We start from the raw sequence: 20,640 nt of genomic DNA on the forward strand, positions 1-20,640 counted from the left end.
GGATTGTGTCAAAAAATTGACACCCCCTATTTATGCAGAAATTGTACATGAAATCCCAGACGGCTGCGGGATACTTCTCGGTGCAAAATTTGGTCTACAATGTATACAACATGAAAAGAAACACTTATTATCACTAAATCAGCATTTCAAAATCAGAAACAAATTCATTCTTTTACAATAATACACTATGGATGCATAGTTGGGTATAACAATTCATCAGTCAATCAGTCAAAGAGAATCGATTGAACCTTTATTCCCAATCTCAGGGCTAGTTTATGTTAGATGATTATCAGAATGCTTAACAGCTAGTCTGATTGTTTTGTAATTTTTCCTTCTCATCACTGCATCATCACGGAGGCTTCTCACAGTTCCAGGAACATAACCAATGCTGGTTTGTGCGGTCTGCTTTACATTCTTCTTTCTAAACTTCAGTCTTGTTAAGGCGATTAAAAATCAAATTGTTTATCTTCCGAAGAGCATCGATTTCCTTTGCTCCGGATGTTAGTCGGTTGAGCATGTCATCTGTGTCTTTATTTGCCTGAGCTTCAAACAAAAGAAATATCATGTTTTTTAATTTCATCAAAACAGCCTGAAACTCTTCTAATGCCTCCAACATTTGAAATTCATATCCACAATATTCAAAGGTCCTATCTGTTCTTTATTCTTAAGACCACTTGCTTCTGCAATTGCACATATCCTCATTGAGCCTGTGGCTAGGTAACCACTTATTAAATACCTTTGCTAAATAATAAATACACATATAAACCATTTATGTAAACTGCTTGTTTAAATCTTGTAACCAGGGGAATTCTCCAGATTTGGGCTTTGGCTAGAGCTTGGAGTTAGAATAGCACAGAAATACATTCAAATTTCATGATTCAGGTCACAATGCAGAATCAAGGTCTGGTCGGGCGGGTGATCAATTCCAGACATATTGCTACAATGAGATTATGTCAAAGCATTTCAATACATACTGGTGTTTTGTTAGACAATCCTATAAATGTAAACACATCTCACCCTACTGGATCAGGTTGCACACTCTCCGCACACACAGTTACCGTTTTCATGATTCGGCGTGTGCTGCTCAATGACTTATGTGTTCTTTAACGGGGAAGAGGTCTGATGATAGAATTGATTGCCACCATCAGCCAAGAAGAAGAGCCTTGCTCCTCAACAGGTGTCTGAACATTATTGAATTCATCAGTCGAGGACACCCTAGCACCATCAAAAAAATGACCCCATGCTATGTCTAAAATTGCTTTGGGGTTATATGGCCTTAGCTGTTGGTGTTTATTGACTGGGGGATGGGCTACGTTTTTGCAAACTTGTTATGGAGAGAATGAGCTTCATCCTTAAGTTAGATGTATTGTCTCCAGAACGCCTAGCTTTTCCTCCCTCGGGACAGCTTTAGATCCACTGTTCAAGCGCTGGTCCTATCACACCTGGAGGGAGTTGGCAATGCCCTCCTCGAAGGCCTCCCGTCATCCTCCCTTGTGCCACTGAGAAGTGTCCTACATGCAGCCGCACACCTCATCAAGGCTCTTTCCATATACAACCACATCACCCCGGCCCTCATCGACCTTTACTGACTCCCACTGCACGTTTGAATCACCTTCAAGTCTTGCTGCATCATCTATAAGGCATTCGCCCTCAAATCAACCAGCTACCTCACAGAGAAACTCAGCATCTCTGGCGGACAGCGTGTCATGACCCACAGAACGCGCCCCTTCTGGACTTCCTGGTCCTTGTCACGGCGGGGCTTGCATTCATTGTTTCTCCCAACATGGCCGTATCACATGACACACCTCGCACCAGCCTTCACGGCGGACGTAGTAGGTTCCATAAATACGCCACGCCCCTGCAGGCCCGCGCGTCTCAATGCTATTGCGAAGTAGTGACCAGACGTGTGCTCCGTAGCTTGCGGTATTGTTTCCCTTGCTTCTTCCACTCTAACCCAATTCTAGTCCCTTTCCTTCCTTTCTTGATTCCTGGACTCGTGCGCTAGTTGCGCACCCTGTTATTTCCTGGATCCCTGCATCCCGGTACTTGAACGCACGCTGGAGTCGGAAGAGACTCGTGCAGCCTTATTCAAGACTCGATCAGTACGCAAGAAGGCATCGATCAAGAAATCCAACAAAGATCGAACTCACGTTAGAAGGGGGCAACTCCTTGACAGTTTGAGACGCCAACCAACCGAACTCGATATGGACATGGAAGCGGCCGTCCAGGACCTGATGCGTGGCATGCAAGAGCTATCAACCGAGGTGCAGAATCTAAAGGTGGAAAACGCAGCTCTCAAACAACTAGTTCTATCCCGCGATTCTGCCACAAGACAAATACGATGGCTCACAAAAAACCCTTCAAGGATTCCTGGATTCATGTTTAGTTCACTTTACTTTTAAGTCCTACTACTTTTCAACTCCCAGGGCTAAAGTGGGCTTCATAATTTCCCACCTTTCAGGAAACGCCTTAACGTGGGCCACGCCCCTGGTCAATTCCGGCGACGTTCTTCTAGAGGACTATGATGGCTTCATACAAGCCCTTAAGACCATGTTTGACCGTCCAGAACAGGTCTATAGTGCCCAGGAACACCTGTTAGACTTTCAGCAAGGATCCCAGGAGATGCTCACCTATGTTACCCGATTCAAGCAGTTAGTCAAGGAAGCTGATTGGTCCCCGTAGGCTAGTTTTACCCTTTTCAGGAGAGGACTGAATGAGGAGGTTAAGGTTGAGTTGGCCAGAGTGGCTCGCCCAAACTCATTCCAGGCACTAATGGACCTTGTCATGCAAATAGATTTACGTATCCAGGAAAGGAAGGCAGAGAAGAAGAAATCCAAAGCTAATCCTCCGAAGCCGTCCTTTGAGAGTACCACCAAGACGGGCACAAACCCAGGCTCAATCACTGAACCAGAACCCATGCAGATAGGAGCCTTTCGTGGACCTATATCCCCGCTAGAAAGAATGAGAAGGATTCATACGGGTTGTGCATGTATTGTGCCTCAGACAAACACCTGGTTAGGGAGTGTCCTCTGGCCCCTCCTCGACGTTCGGGAAACGCCAGCTCCCGATCCTAGACGGAGCAGAGCTTCGGTAGAGAGATGTTTGCCCCACATCAATTCCATCCTTGAACTCTCCTGGACAAAACAATTTGGTGATACTACAAGCCTTCCTGTCGCCCTCCAAGAATAAGACCTATCCCATTCTGGCCTTGGTGGACTGCGGAGCTATGGGAATTTTCATTGATCAAGACTGAGTTGTTAGTCATCATATTCCGTACGAGACACGAAGCACCATGCAGCCGGTGGAAGCAATCGATGGAAGACCCCTCTCTTCAGGACCCATAACCCTGCAGACAAAAGAGATCCAACTTTCCATAAACCATCACCAAGAGCGGATTACATTCGACATCATTAAGTCAGCCCATTACCCCATGGTATTGGGTATGCCCTGGTTACAGAAGCACAATCCGTATATCAATTGGACAGCAGGATCACTATTCCTAGGCTCAAAGTTTTGTATGTCCACTGTCTAATCCTGGATCCCTCCTCGACACCCCCTAAAGAACCACCAAGAGACCTGAAAACACCACTCATGGTTTCTAATATCATACAAATCCCAGAGGCCTATCGGGGATATCCTGATGTATTTTCAACTGCCATAGTCCAGGCCTTACGCCCTCACAGACCTGAAGTCTGTGCCATAGATACAGATCCCTCAGCAGTGATTCCTTTTGGCAGAATGTTCATTCTTTCCTAACCTGAGAAAAAGGCCCTCAGAGAATACCTGGATACCAACCTTGAAAACGGCACCATAAGACCCTCAAAATCTCCAGCGGGTGCTTCATTGTTCTTTGTTCCCAAGAAGGACACCAAGGAACTCAGACCTTGCCTCGACTATCATGGCTTAAATAAATGCACCCTCAAAGATCGGTACCCACTACCCCTGATCTCGGATATCCTGGAAGCTGTGAGAGGCGCCGTAGTATTCACGAAGTTGGATCTCCGGGGTGCCTATCATTTGATCCGTGTTCGGGAAGGAGACGAATGGAAAACAGCTTTTAGAACACCCTTTGGTCACTATGAATATCTAGTCATGTCCTTTGGACTAGCTAATGCCCCCGCAGTTTTTCAACTTTTTATGGATAGGGTGTTTTCTGACATGTTATTCCTTTTTGTCATTGTCTATCTGGATGACATATTGATCGTTTCCAAGGATCCTCTAAAGCATGAAGAGCATGTAAAGGCAGTATTGCAACGACTCTGTGAACACAAACTTTTAGCCAAAACCCGAAAAATGCTTGTTTCACGTTATTTCTGTTCACTACCTGGGATTCATCCCTAGCCCAGAAGGAATTGGTATGGACCCTTCAAAGGTAAAGGCCATACTGGAATGGCCTGCTCCCACGTCCGTGAAACAAGTTCAATCCTTCCTGGGGCTTGCCAACTTCTACCGGAAGTTCATTTCTATCTTTTCTGAGATCGTCCAGCCGATCGTTGCTCTCTTGAAGAAAAACACTCCCTTAATCTGGTCTACACCGCAAGACAAAGCATTCCAACGATTGAAGACAGAGTTCACGCAAGCCCCCATCCTGGCCCAACCAGACATAAATCGCCCATTCCTAGTGGAAACGGATGCCTCTAACTACGCCATAGGAGCGGTCTTGAGGATAAACTGGAACACCCCATTACTTACCTCTCACGAACCCTGACTCCCAGTGAGACACACTATTCCGTCCTGGAAAAGGAACTGTTAGCCATCCGCCAGGCCTTCACTGAATGGCGACATCTACTTCTGGGTGCTAGATATCCAGTTCAGGTCCGCACGGACCATCGGAATCTTCAAATTCTACAATCAGTGGAGTGCAGGAACAGTCGTCAGGCACGTTGGGCCTACTTCTTTGCCCAGTACCAATACCAAATCACTCATGTTCCCGGACGCCTTGTCTCGACGTCCTGACTATGCAACTACTGAAGACAAGGCCTATCCTAAGATGTTTCCCCACACGATCTTTGTAGCTCAAGCAGTCAACCTCCTGGAAGAAATTCGAGTGCAAACCCAATCCTCTGACCTCTAGAAGGATATTTCAAGGAAGAATCCATGGAACCTAAGACTTAAGGAAGGATACTTATTCAAGGACAATGCACTGGTCATTCCTACACAGAAATTACAACAAAGAATGATAAATGTCAGTCATGATACCCTTCACTCCGGACATCGTGGCGTAACCAACACCCTCTGTCTTATACAAAGACAGTTTTGGTGGCCTGGAATGAAGATCGACGTACAGCAGTACATCAAAGCTTGTGCTGTCTGCAGTCAAAACAAACATGATAACAAGAGACCGGCGGGTCTTCTAATGCAACCATCGCTGCCAACAAGGCCATGGGAATTCATTGCTATAGGCTTCATTGTGGAATTACCACCTTCCCGAGGGTACACGACCATCATGGTTACCATAGATTTGTTCACTCATATGGCTTATTTTACACCCCTGTGTAAGTTACCATCCTCGTCCGAACTTGCTGGAATCTTCCTGGAACACATATTTTGTTTACATGGACTCCCTTCCAAGATCATATCTGATCGAGGACCTCAGTACATCTCTCAATTCTAGAAACATCTCTGTCGCATTTTGGGAATCCAATGCGCCCTCTCATCTGGTTATCATCCCCAGACCAACGGGGCCACAGAACGTGCTAATCAGACCCTGGAACAGTATCTTTGATGTTTCGCCACCAGGGTTCAGGATGACTGGTCGCTCCTGATACCCATGGCTGAATTTGCCTACAACAATTCTGACCATTCAGCAATTAAGACCAGCCCCTTCTGTTGTAGCCAAGGTTTCCATCCATCAGTTCTACCCTCTGTTCTCCCTCAACCTACACCAGTACCTACTGTCGACTCCTGGATTGAAACCCTCATCAACGTACACCAAGAGGCCAAAGAAAATTTAGAGAAGGCCAGAACACAGACTAAGAGGTATGCGGATTTAAAAACGAGACCAGGTCCTTCCTATGCAATCGGTGATCAAGTCTGGTTGTCCTCAAAATTACTACCCCGGCATCTACGGCCAAACAAGTTGGCCCCTCGGTACTATGGTCCATTTCCCATCAAGGAAATTATCAATCCAGTTTCATACCGGATTAGTCTACCAGACTCTTGGAAGAAAATTCACCCAGTATTCCACACATCCTTTATTAAAACCCTACCACCAATCCTCCCGGAAATTCTACCGACCTCCTCCTCTACTGGTCGACAACCAATTGGAATATGAAGTATCTCGAATATGTGATTCCAGGTATAAACGGGGTCAGCTTCAATACCTGGTTGAATTGTAAGGATATCCTCCTAGTGAAAGAATCTGGGAACCACTTTCTAATCTCAAGGCCCCTCGACTACTCAGAAGATTTCACCTTATACACCCGGGCAAACCTGGAGGAACAGGTTTTCGGAGGAGGCATGCTGTCATGACCCACAGAACGCGCCCCTTCTGGACTTCCTGGTCCTTGTCACGGCAGGGCTTGCATTCATTGTTTCTCCCAACATTGCTGTATCACGTGATATGCCTCGCACCAGCCTTCACGGGGGACGTAGTACATTCCATATATATGCCACGCCCCCGTGGCCCCGCGTGTCTCAATTCTATTGCAAAGTAGCGACCAGACGTGTGCTCCGTAGCTCGCGGTATTGTTTCCCTTGCTTCTTAACTCTAACCCAATTCTAGTCCCTTTCCTTCCTTTCTTGATTCCTGGACTTGTGTGCTATTTGCCACCCTGTTATTTCCTGGATTCCTGGATCCCTGCATCCCGGTACTTGAACGCACGCTGGAGTCGGAAGAGACTCGTGCAGCCTTATTCAAGACTCGATCAGTACGCAAGAAGGCATTGATCAAGAAATCCAGCAAAGATCGAACTCAGGTGAGAAGGGGGGAACTCCTTGACACAGCGCACCACCAGAGGACAGGACACGTAGAGACTTGAAATCCACTGCTGCAAAAAGGAGAGGCCCAGAAAGCAAGCCTTCCCTGCCTACACCCCAAGACTATGTAACCTCTGCCCCATCAGCATCAGACTCACTTCCACACTCCTACAATTCAGAAAAGAACTGAAGACCCACCTCTTCAAAGAGTCTCCTCCTCAACACCTAGTCCATCACATCACCTTGCCACTTGACTCAATAGATGATGTCTGCATCTCTCCTCCCCGCCACCCTGTACAGCTGCACTTTCCTCTGTGCACCACTTTATCCTACCACCGCTGTATATCTGTTCTCTTGTTACCTCTGAAAAGCGCTCTGTTATGCATCTGTACTGTTATATACCTCTGTGAAATGCTCAGTTGTTTATCGGTATTGGTGTATACCTCTGTAAAGCGCTCGGTTTCTTCTCGAAGCTTGGTCCGCGCTCAATAAATACCATAATAATAATAAAAGACGTGGCAGGATAACTCTTTGCATTACGAGTAGCGATGCACCCGTTCCTTTCAATGTTCATTTGCCTGGTTCATGCGCCGTATTTCCTGGAGCTTTGGTTTATTTTGTTGTGGCTACAATAGAGACACTTTTTTATTAAAGTTTGAGAATTATGCGTCTTGGGGAGTTTTATGGCATACAAATTATGCATTTACAATAAGATGTAAATATGCTTACTGTTAAGAAACACATTCAATATTTCCCTCCCTCTTTCCTGCGCTCTCTTTTTGCATTGTGTTCTCTCGTTTCTCTCTCTTTCCATTTCCTATCTACTCTCTGTCTCCTCTTTTCCTTTGTTCCCTCAATATATTAGTGAGAAATCAATGTTAATTTCATATTTCATCTGCATCCGGCCCACAGGGTCCTCAAGTAGAGAAGTTGTCACAACGGATTGCTGTCAGCACCTGCAGAAAGGGGATGTGCTAAATGAGGGCACCGGATCAGAGGGGAACTATTGTTGTGATGGTGGAAAATTAGGGGTTACTTTTCAAAGTCACCCAATGTTGAATGGGAGTCCAGCTGTGGGGGCTGAGTTTACTGGGCCTAAGGTCCAAGATGCACCTCAATTAATTAGCCAGATGAGGCCAGCATTGGTCAGTGATGGCTTGGGGTCCTGTGGATATGTGTTGTGGCCTAGAAGTTCCAGCTGGTCTGCTCTTTCTGTTGTGGCGTCAAGACTGGCATGCAAATGTTTTTTTATCCTTATGGGATGGAAAAGAGGTTCAGTGCAATTGGCATTGGTTTTGATAGATTTAAAACTTTGTATTGTTTCAAAGCCACCTTAACTGGCACCAGTATGCTCCGATGTGAGCCCCTAGCTCGCTGTGCCTTAGCTGCACTTCAATGATGATGCCCATTGATGCCAAAACATGCCTGAGGTTGATTTCGGTCCCATGTAGAGAGGATGGGACCTAGCAATTCCAGCTACTCTACCTCATCTGGGGTTTAGGACCAAGGCTAATTTGCAAATGTTTTTCATGTGGCTTTCCCCTTCCATATGGCAGAGCGGGCTAAGGAATGGTGGGCTAGAAAGCTGCTTGGATCAATTTCTGGTAGTTGAAATTGATTTAATTGAGGCATTGCTGTCTATCGTATGATATGATATCTTATTTATGACGTGCTTAATACCCAGAGGTTTCTAAGCGCAGACCCGGGGATCGAACCTGTGTTGCTTCATGTCATCTCGCTTCCCAGATGAGCATGTTGCCCCTGAGCTATCCTCCCAAGCCAATGTCTTTTCCATTTAAATGTCTATTTATTTTTAATTTCACTAATATCATGTGCTAGATTGCCTAAAACATTGTTTGGGTGAAGGTTTTCTGCTTGTCCTTTCAGACGAAAAATCCTATGTGACGTTTTATTGTAAAAGCTACAGTTCTATTTTTGTACATTTACACTTGTGCCTGCTTTAATTAAGACCTATCGTTTAAAACCCGCAAATGAAGAACAAAAATACTACACATGGTAAGCTAATGATAGTTAGCTTTGTACATAACCTGTAAGCATTAGCCAGTAGAGGTAGCGATACATGGTTATCCGCAATAATAAGAAATTTAGAACAGCACAAATTATACAACACCTATTACACTTATAACATGCATTTACACTACAATGTACACGCATTCACAGAAACAGTCCGAAACTAATGTCAAGCACACGAGAACGGCGCTGACAGCTTGGTAACACACAGCGTTTCAGGAGTTGTCATGGAGCCATCACTGCCCCAGGGTAATCACCAGGGGGTGCGGCGCGAGGCGTACGTGCTCCGGCATTCCTGTCGGACCTCGACTCCGTCTCCAAGGCAACGTTTAAATAGAACTAAGAGACATGCACGTGCATGTCTCTCTGCAGAAGGCAGAACAACACAGGAACTGAAGGTAAATGTCAGAGAATTTCCGCCGCTTTTATTCATACAATCATTAAAGACATGCTAGAACGGCTGTCTAAATAGCCTGTTTCTTTCACAGAGACACGATTAACATATGCGTTTCACCACGCATCTGCAACACACGTGGCTGGAGCCATGAGGGTTGCAAAAAGAAAAGCCTTTGGGGCTTACCAGATTTGACAGAGTGCATTGAAAGTGATCAGGTAGGACACTCTTCTGTCCTTAAACTGTGTACATAGAATTTTGTAACGCTGATACTAAATGAAAATTTCTGTTTTTCATTTATTTTTTCTGGTGTACCAATTGAATATTCGTGGGACAAACAAAATGGTATGTGTGAATTTGTTTATCTATTGTATGCAAATCATTCAATGAACTTGCATTGACAAATGTATGACTATGCGTAGCTTGATGATGTAATCAAGAGCCTATGTACAGCCCTGATGAAGGTTTACACCGAAATGCATTGGCTAAATGTATATTGATGGCAAAATATGATCGCCCAACAGATCACATTCAGAATAAATTTAATTAGAAAAACAGGGATGTGAATAAAACATTCCTGGCCAAAACTGCACAGATCTAACTGATGCTTTGACTCTGAGAACGTTGGATATAAATATTTTGGGAACTTGCAGCCCTCTCTAGGGGCCAACTGAGAAGCGCCAGTTATAATAAGGCAAAGTTGCCTTGTTTTCTTTTGTTTGCGGTTTATGGAGGTCCTTGTGCTATAGGACCAGTTTAAACTGGCAGCTCCAGGTCAAAATTATTGGAAACTAACTGAGAGAAGTACACATTGAATAGAAGCGAGTAAACATTGTGGTGCCCACCTCTCCGGTAATTTTTCTCCTGCATGTTCTTGCCATATATGGCATGCAAAGGCTGGTATTATACAATTACTGAACTTCTTTTAGAAGCTTACTTCCTATATTAAATAATGATGAGAGTGTGGTAGAGAGGCAGGGACAGGTTAATATAGCGTTACCATTTCCCCTAATGAGATTTCACTGAAAATGGTAGGGGAAATGGTATATGTGTAATGCGTAATAGGTGGCGTGTGGGGTAAGGGTATATGTTAGGGTGAGAGGGGCTGCGGGTGGGTCTACTCCACACATTAAAAAAAAAAGTAGTAAAAGGAAGAAGTGGGTTTTCAGTGAAATGGATTCGGTGAAATCCCCTTCAGGAGAAATATATTTGAAGAAATCACATTCATCCTTAATATAGATTTAAAAGAACCTTGTTAGTAGTTCTTCCTGTTTTTGTTGGAGGTGATTCTATTTTGTGGGTTTCTTTCTTGGGTATTATTTTCTTTCAGTTCCCTGGATGCTTGAAATCTTAGAGGGTACATTGGTCTATGCTTCCAGAGTTGGTCCCATCGTCAGCCGTTGCACTGAATATACCACATTCGAACACCTCCTTCCCAACCATTCATCTTTGGATTGTGCCAGTGTCCATTTGATCTTGCTGTTCAATTTTTAAGTTGTAAACATAATGAGCTGCAGCTTCACTAATAGTAGCCTTTGACCTAGGAACACCTCCTCTTTTCTTGACTAATATTTGATACGCTCATGCTGCCACTTGTCGCCACCAAATGTCTAAGATCACCATACTCTGATTAGGGAGCAGAGGAGACCACATATAGCGAAAGCAAGGCGAGAGTAGAGGGGCCAGCACCTGCTGGGAGCCCCTCCTCATATACAGCTGTGAGGAGTTTAGAGGTAGAATTGGACTTTCCGGTACATTTTCAATGCCTTCGTCGCTCACCGGGATTTGATCATTCATCTTCATCATATGACCCTGAGTCATTGATTCAATTCTGCAATCTGCTGACTAAATTTGGTCAACATTTTGTTGCATCGATTGCACTTTTGAAACTGACGTAAAGTGGGAAATTCCTGAAATGTTTCTAATGAACAGGCTGTCTTCCACGTCATAACTTTCAAAGCAGTTCACACTAAGTTCAATTATTTTTGATGGTTTTACATTTCTTATCAGGGCAAAAGAAGTGACATTTAAACACTTTTTGAACTCCATGATAATTATCCTTTTCCCCACTGACAACTATGTTTCAACCAAATTGAATCTTTTTGTGCCGCTGCTAAATTCTAACTTCTATGACATTTTGATGTCCGATGAATCCCACCGACAATTAATGCAGCAGCAGCATTACCTCCGTTTTTAATTTTTCTTCCAGGGTGCTACTCACGCGCCTTCTAATTCCTTTACCCTATCCTCCTGTTTAGGTGAAGAGGGAATGCACCAGTGTTTTTGCCTGAGGCTTTAAATGAGGTGGCAAAGTTGCATTCTAAGCAAAGACATATTTATTTTAAATACATTTATCTAGAGGCAGTCTTTTCTTTATTTCAAAATGTGAATTGGTGTGCTACTTTTTATCTTTACTACCTTACAATATCATGCAAAGATGTCCTTACCTTGGGGAAAGAGTGAGAGTAATACCACTTAGGGTGACATTGGTTTGACAATTTCACAAACCGGGTGAAATGTATTTATTTGTATTTGTATTTATACTTATATATATATATATATATATATATATATATATTTGAAAAAGCGTTGTTAAAAGGACGTTATGGTTACAAGTAAAACCGAAAACCTCAGAAATTTGCCAGTTATGGTAAGCTAAGCAACCATAACTCGTGCCACCACCGTGCACTGGTAAGACTAACACCCAGGAAATCAAAGATGACATCACAAATTTCATTGATGACATCACTGATGACATCAGATATCTGGGACACTTGTTTCTGTTCAATGACATATATAGGCCAGGTGGTTTTGTTCACTGACAGTCAGAATTTTAAAATTGAAAATGTGCTATATATCTAGAAGTTAACCTTATCATATGTTATTAAAGTACGTTCCTTGGGGTTCAGTCTCAGCTAATGGTGCAAATACATGGGGAAATAAGCAGGCCTCGACAACACAATTCATTTGTATACATGAAGATAAACTTTAATATTATTAACATTTTCTGATGATGCTGTTTCTTTTTTCCTTACTTTAGTTTCCCTGTATGTGCCTCTGATTTGTATGCATTGTGGTTCTTCATATGTTCTAGCACAAGTGTAGTAAGTCTTGAATTGTTAGCTAGTTATTACATGTTTAACATTACTCAAAACTTGCATAAAATAGCATTCATTATTGTAATTTCCAAAATTACAAGATTATAAATATTGTACTTCTTTGGTGCATGCTGCAGCCGTTGCCTATGTTTATATATGATTAGGTCCCTGTATTAACAACAACACTCCAATACAATGTTGTTTAGATGAGTACATTCTTTAATACATTAAGTAGTTCATGATAGATCTCCCGATCACCTCTGACATCTTGTTATCAACATTATAAACACAACCCCTTGAAGGGACTTTTCATCAAAATTAATTTCACATGTGATGTCATCAGTGATGTCATCAATGACATTTGTGATGTCATCTTTGATATCCTGGGTGTTAGTATTAGCAGTGCACAGTGGTGGCACGAGTTATTGCTTAGCTTACCATAACTGGCAAATGTCTGAGGTTTTTCGGTTTTACTTGTAACCATGGCGTCCCTTTAACAAAGTTTTTTCAATGAATTTTGTAGGTTTTTATTCATGCAACTTAACCATAACATCCCTTTAACAAAGTGTTCTCAGTGAATTTTATAGGTTTTTATTAGTGCAACTTAACCATGACGTCCCTTTAACAACGTTTTGTCAGTGAATTTCATGGGTTTTTACCAGTGCATGCTATTTTACTGCAACTTACTAATATCATACTTACCCAATATAGCAATATTTGTGTGCAATTTACAAAGTTTCACCTTAAAACTCTGCCATTTTTGCCTCCTTCTAGCATCATTTTTAACAAATCTATTTTGTCACGCTCTGAAACACTTGTGTACGAGCGCGATAGAAATAAAAAAAAGTCAATATACACTTTTTGCAACCTTTTCGACTGATTTTGCATTCGTAGACATCCACGAACATCTGACGTCATGGTGGACATTCCAGACAGTGCCACGTGAACATACGCTGGCATGCGGCATGATGACGCCTCCGAGAACGTGTCTGCACTTTGCGATCAGATCTGTGCTTCGTGGACAGTTCGGAAGTGCATTTTCTACTGCTCTAGGAACTTTCACCTTCAAAATTTCCATTGCACAGCTCCTACACCTATTCTTACTCATTATCCATTAACAATCTAATACCTATCACTTATTGCCATCGCTCCCCCCTAAGAGCCACCACTATCACCAGCCTTCACAACAAAAATAGCGCAGTACTTCCAAAGACAATGTAGAGGACCAAGAAGATGAGGTAGAGGAAGTGCCTACCTATAGCACCCAGAGACAACCATGGGTGTGGCAGTTCTTTACCACTTTTGGGAATGTACCAAAGGCTAAAGCTGCCAAAGTGCAATGCACTGAGTGCAACTTTGTACTCAGTTGCAGATTCCCCGGACAGTACTCCTACGGGACCACCTCCATGTGCTGCCACACCAAATCCAACGACCGCAGTGCTCTTAGAAAGGTTGTTCCTTTCTTAGCAAGTAGGAGGCTATCTTCCTCCACGTCATCTTCCTCAATCAATACTGTAACCACACAGCCTACTTCTGTGGGACCCAAAATCCCACCAGCTACCTTGCAAGCAGTAAAAGATACTGGGCCTCATTCCGAGGCTGGAGCTATTCATGGAGTAAAGAGCACCATGGTAAGCAACCATGGAGCTATTTACTCCATGGAAATCCGGCATGGTGAATGGAGTAATTACCGGTCCATTCCAAGGTTGGAGGGACCAGTAAGTCCCCATTCGCCATACCGGTTCCCCATCCCCATTCCTGCCCCCATAGGGCTCAATGGGAATGGGGAAGGAGTAAATTACGGCACCGTAAATTACGGTGCCGTAATTTACTCCAAGGTCCCTTTGCGGGTTGGATTTTTAACGCCTGCTAAAAGCAGGCGTTAAATGCCAACCCGCAAAAGGGAACTCGGAATATGGTGGTAAGTGTTAACGGTCACCGTTGCCATTAACGGTGACCGTTAACCCTTACCTCCAGCCTCGGAATGAGGCCCACTGTTGGTCCATATTTTTTTAAGACAACAGTCCTCTGTATATACTACAACACATCATTCTGCAGAGGGAAGCAATTTCGAAATGCTTCTGAAGTGGTAATCAATGAGCATGAGAAACATTGCGCCCTACCTTAGAAGTAACAGATGTGCAACATCCTGGCCTGTACGCCTGACACTCCATATTAGTGCTTGGTGCCTCTTCCCTCTTTTCCCTCCCCACCTTTCGTTCTAAGCTCTCCGGCCAAAAAAATAAATACATCAAAAAACAACAAAAGACATGTTCTTTTAGGAATCACCTTTCACAGTTAAAAAATAGAACCAAAAAATAAACTTGGACTCCATCTACTTTACATTTCTCAGTAAGGTACATAGACTCAATACGATTTTCTAACATTTCCATTAGTATGTTCTGTCATGCTAATGGGAATATTGTGGCATTCATCCCCCGTCCCAGGGACTGGAGCAGTGGATACCAACCCGGCAGCCCAAGTTATCAGCCCAAGTGAAGCGAGGGTGGATAACAAGGTCTCTGGACCATTATTCCCCCACTCCAGCCCCTGAAATGGGGGATGAAGGCCATTAGCACCCCCGGTTCCCAAAGCGGGAACCCTGCATTATCCCGGTGTAGGAAGGAAAATTCTTTTCCAAGATGGCCAACATGGAAAGGGAAGGCGGGGTTCCATACAGGGCCCTTCTTCGCTTTCCATGGCAGCCCGCAAAAGGCAAAGAGAGAAACCTATCACCATATTACCACAAGCACATTTTTCTTCCCTTTCAAAGCTATCCCACTTTCGAATAACTTTACCACAAAGCCGGTCCCAGGTGGACATGGCCACTTAAACCCCATGTGTTGTCCCTCATGGTCATGGACAGTAGCCAGATTGTCCGGATCATGACCTTATTCCATGACCCAGACCATGTGGCCACTGCCCATGGCCACATGCTACACCTCAGTCACAAAAGGTATGTCACTTTTTTTTTGTACCTACATTATGACACTTGTCAAAAAATAAAACAAGGGCACATTTGCAAAACCATTCTTTCAGGTCTTTGCCGATGCTCCTTACACAAGTTTCTTGGAAACCCACCCATGTTTTATTTTTTCAAAAGTGTCAAATGTATGCACATAGAATACTCATATAACTTAGCCCCCACTTGACAAAATCCATTCAGACTTTACAAAAACATTTATATCTAGATCAAAAATCATTTCGTAATATTTTTGGATGCCCTCTCTAATTTTGCCCCCTCTTGACAGAATCCCACCAGACTTTGCAAAAACATGTATATCTAGATCTATAATCGTTTTGCAAACCTTTGTGTAGATTCGTCAAATGGCACCACATTTATAAGCCTTTTTACAATATTTTGGGACCCCCCCTCAAATTTGACCCCCTCTTCACAAAATCCCACCATACATCGCAAAAACATTTATATATAGATCTATTATCAGCTTGCCAACTTAAGTGTAGATTCGTCAAATAGCAGCTCATTTATAAGCCTTTACATTATTTTGGGACCACCCCTCTAATTTTGCCCCCTCTTGACAGAATCCAACCAAACTTTGCAAACTCATTCAGAATCAGGCCAAGAATATAAATGCAAAATTTCATGTAGTTTTCTTAAATGGCGCCAAAGTTATAAGCCATTCAAGAACTGCTTTTCACCAACCCTGTAATGCAGAGGTGTCCGCGAACTTTGTTCGCGAACATCCGGACTGTTTTAAGACTTTTACGGTGAAAAGTGCATGTTTTTTTGCTTCTTTCAGCTATTTCCCATCCCATACTCATCACCCCTCACCTCCCCATAGATTATTTGATAAATTTGATAAGTGCTATGTTGTGTTTTTTCATATGTTTTTACCGCGATGTCCGCGGACACCAGCCGCTGTCCGCGAATCCAAGAGGGCGGGCATTTCCAAAAATATGACGCACTTCACGCTTTTCACCGTCCAATCAGTGGGTGCGTCCGATGTCCGCCACATTGCCTTCTAAGCCAATCGGAGCTCTGTCCACAGACCGAACAGGGAAAAGGGTCCGCTGACCGAACCCAGATATCATTAATTGTTTGGACCTACTTTTTGGTCGTTTTAAAAAACACTACCGAACGGATTTACAAAAGCACGCTTTCGGGACCGAGCCGCCGCTCCTGCCGCAAATTTGGTGAAAATCTGCCCAGCAGTTTGGCCTGTAGGCGTGAGCAAAGTTTTCTGCATTCAGTTTATGTAGAAAAAAAATGGGGACCCCAATATAACTTTGCCCCCCCTTGACGAAACCTCACCAAACTGTGAAAAAATATTCAGAGCGGGCCATATACTTTCTTTGCAAAGTTTGGTGAGGATTCGTCCAGGAGGAGCAAAGTTATAATCTGCCCAAAAAGAGGTCTTCCTATGGATTTAGCAACTTAACCATAACTAGACGGCCGCTACCGCAGGCCCTGTAATGTATGCACACACAGGGAAGAACAATGCTCGTTTGATCACAAAGGAACATACAATATTGCAATATTCAAAACGAAATGCCATAGGTGAATTTGCAGTAAATAATGTCTGCAGAAAAGGATATGCTTGTAATTCCAGGAAAATAAGTTTAAAAGTCAGGTAAATATATTTACTATTTACTTGAGGTTTTACACTTCCTGTGCTGTAAACAAAATCTGAAGTTCAACATTTGCTGCTTTTCAGCAAATTAGGTGCTGTTTTCATTCTTTTTGCAGAAAAACACAATTCTGTAAAGTCATTTTTGGCAGTATTTGTTTTAAGAGTTTTCATATAATTATTGATAATAAAAACAGAACATTTGTTTTTAGCAGGGATGCATGACACAAAATGTCCCCAGAGGCACAAGTGGAAAGTAAATTCATAATTTGTCGGTTCCATGTCAAAAAGCAAATCAATAAATACTGAATTAAATTTTAATTAATCAAAAATAACAAAAAAACGTGTTTCCCCTAGCTAAAAACCCAGCCCAAACCCCTCTCCACAAGATGCAACCCTTTACCCCCACCGCCTCATATATTTTCTTTAAGTAATTCAGTCGTTTTTCATTATTTTCATTTCGTTATAATTGTCATTCGTTATTTATTTTTCGTTACATTCACTGTATACCAGTTTCACACATCGCCAATTAAGATTCCTTCATCCTTAATGCTAAATAGAGTTATGGTATTAATATGTTCCTTCCCAAAGACTGATTTTGTTGCAGGTGAAGTTGTGTTCCATCAAGAGGAAAGTGTGATTTTGAGAATATTGCAGTGCAAAAGAAGCAACTATGTATCCAATGTACACACCAATCAGCTTTTTCATTGGGATTTGACTCACCAAAGAATATGGCAACATGTGAAACGAGTATAAAGGGCACTGCCACAGCCATGATCAGCATCAGTAGGCAGATGCACTGCCGCTTCATGGTGCTCCAGGGAAGTGATGGTGTGCTCTTCTCCTCTGTAAGAAAGACACAATGAAATGACAAGCCTACCTAAAGCAGAGGACAGGACTCTGTGCTTACAGCTCTAACTGAATGCTAAGCTTTGCTCTGGCCGGCTGTTATTTAAGACTTGAGTAAAACAAATCTCTTGTAAAAGCTCTAATTAAAGAAATATTTGGCCATCAGTATTTACCCCTGAAAAACAGGTTGTTCAGTCTGGATAAAGAAATAGGGAACAAGTTATAATCAACCATTTTATTAGTAATTACATGGAATCGTGTGATGTTATATGTACATTTAGATGGACGTTTTAACTTTTTAATATGTGTTATGAAATGTATTGTTTAATCTATTGTTGTGTTCTAAGTTCTAGATGATAGGTACTAATTCAATATTTTGTTTGAGCACAAAGTGATATATATGTTTTATTGTATATAAGATGTGTTTATAAATACTTATATTCTTAGTAAAAATGTATTCTTTTCAGTTAAGTAAGATTAAAATAAATATAAGAGGTTATTTGACAGCTCATGAATGGGAAGGCATGTGACAAAAATGGTTTTCCAGGGGAACATTTTAGGGTTTTCCAAGACGAAGTAAGCACCACATTAGAAAGTAGATTTGAATTTGCACAGAAAGAATAAAAGTTCTCCGAATCTTGGAAAGAAGAGATAATTTGTGTATCTGAAACCAAGTATGTATCGTCAATATTTGGCTTTTCCTCAGCTGATTTCACATTGGAAACCAGAGGTTCACCAGAGGAAATAGACTCCTGCTGGAGGGGTGATTAATCGCCTCTCAATAAGAAGCAGCAGGGAGTAGATTGCAGCCAAGGTATGATGAAAACATCACCAAAGGAAGGGGCACAGCGCGCCCATCCTTTGAGGAATACCAGGCACGCATCTGAAGTCTGAGCCAGTCCTTATGCTCATGGGGGATTTAAACCTCTGCACAATGTCAGGCAGACGGATGCATGACAAAGAAGTAACTAAAGTCCTTGCCCAGGGAAAGTTTGCTGGATAATGACGATTATCTAGGCTTAAAGTGCAGGCAGTCTTCATTCTATTAAAGACACGGAGGCAAGCATTATGGCTCAACTTCCTTATTTCTACTCTTCAGTAGTTCAAAATCTTAGTACTTTGAAACTTATAACAACTTCATTTTTTCTTGTTTTATTTTTTTCTTAGGAAACTACATGTCCCTGACAGTCCTTGGAATCCTCTCTCTGGACCTAACACCTCACATCCTGTCCAGGTCCCTTCCTCTTCCTTGATGCGCCAAACTCCTTCTGTGCAGGAGAGTATCCTCTAGGCAACTGGAGAGAAACGCCAACATTTGAAAACTACCAATCGTGCAGATCCTGCCGTCTCTACTCCGACATCACAACCAAATCTGTAGACATCAGCTGGTCTTCTGATCTTCTCCTGCAGAACGATAATAAGAGCATGAGGGTGGGCATATGTGACACCTGATACCAGAGTGATAACTGTCACTCATTGCGCATATGCTGGGCGGGAATAATGCTTGCCTCTGTGTCTTTAAAAGAATCAAGACTCCCTGCACTATAAGCCTCAGTAATCTTCATTCTATGACAAGACGGGGGCAAGCATTATGCTTGTTCAAAGCTCCTAATTACTGTCTCCACCGCTGATAGGTTTGAAATAAAAAGCTTTAAAAACACCATCATTAGGCCAATCCGCTGTACGCAGGATATCATGCAAACTGGTCCCTGACTCATATACCTTGGAAGCGAATGCTCCCCTCACTGAATGCGTGCCGAACCTAAACACATCCATGCCTGCTTGGTATATAATCTCACGTACCCACCTGGCTATAGTGGCTGTAGCCAACGCCTTAGACAGTCTCCTTTGCGCAATCAGTAGCTGCGTCACTGCTGCTGGTCTCATTTTGGCTGTCCTAGCCTCATACACTCTAATGAAAGAAGCTACACAAAGCTGCGGTTGCCCGGGTAAGTAAGGGTACAATACGAAGGAGTCCTAGTCCTAGTCCTCCTAGTCCTAGTCCTAGTCCTCCTAGTCCTAGTCCTAGTCCTCCTAGTTGTAGGAGTCCTAGTCCTCCTAGCGATAGAAAACGTCACTTGTTTGGGGCTTAAGACCTTCCTATCAAAATCTAAGGCCTTGATGTCCAACACTCTCTTACACAAAGCCAAACACAGCAGCATCGCCAGCTTACTCGAGAGCTGTGCCAAATATAAATATTTATTTACTATGAAATGCAGGACTATGTCGATGTCCCATACAAATGTGTACCTCGGCAGGGGGAAGTGTGCAATTTCACTCCTTTGCCAAGCTGCACCACCGCTGGGTGCTGTCCTACTGCGACCACGTCTACCAGACTATGACCCGCCGATATGGCCAATCTATAGACTTCTAAAGTCCTGAACACTCTACCGTTGTCCACTAATGAAGCTACAAAATTGAGAACCTGCACTACAGGTGCAGAAACAAGATAAATACTCTGTTGTTGACACCAGAGCTCCCACTTGTTCCATGCAGTGTCATAGCTCCTGAGGGTGGAGTGAGCCCATGATTCTTTATTGAGTTGGGCAGCATGGCCCGAAATGTCTGGCATGCTCCACTGTCTCCCGACACCCTGCATCGGGAGTGCTCCTGTCACTCTCAGAAGATGAAATTATCCAGCTGGGTCTGTGAACAGGTCATCCCTCTGAGGAAGGGCTTGCAGGAGATCCGAGGAAAGTTCCATCAGAACTGGAAACCACGCTTGCGATTTCCAGGTGGGGCTATTATCACCATCTCCAAA

General features: G+C 43.0%; 1 protein-coding gene across 1 annotated transcript in view; it reads right to left on the minus strand.

Moving 5' to 3' along the window:
• Positions 1–228: 228 nt before the first annotated feature.
• LSMEM1 (leucine rich single-pass membrane protein 1) overlaps positions 229–20,640 on the minus strand; it is a 41,840-nt gene continuing 21,428 nt past the window's right edge. Inside the window, exons 3-4 of the mRNA XM_069627910.1 lie at positions 17,754–17,876; positions 229–543 (exon numbers count right to left, since the gene is read on the minus strand). Of these exons, the coding sequence (XP_069484011.1) occupies positions 422–543; positions 17,754–17,876 (245 nt within the window). The 3' untranslated portion in view covers positions 229–421. The remainder of the gene's footprint in view (positions 544–17,753; positions 17,877–20,640) is intronic.

Source organism: Ambystoma mexicanum, chromosome 12 (genome assembly GCF_040938575.1).
Source record: "Ambystoma mexicanum isolate Mex_15411 chromosome 12, UKY_AmexF1_1, whole genome shotgun sequence".
In the NCBI taxonomy this organism is placed as follows: Eukaryota; Metazoa; Chordata; class Amphibia; order Caudata; family Ambystomatidae; genus Ambystoma; species Ambystoma mexicanum.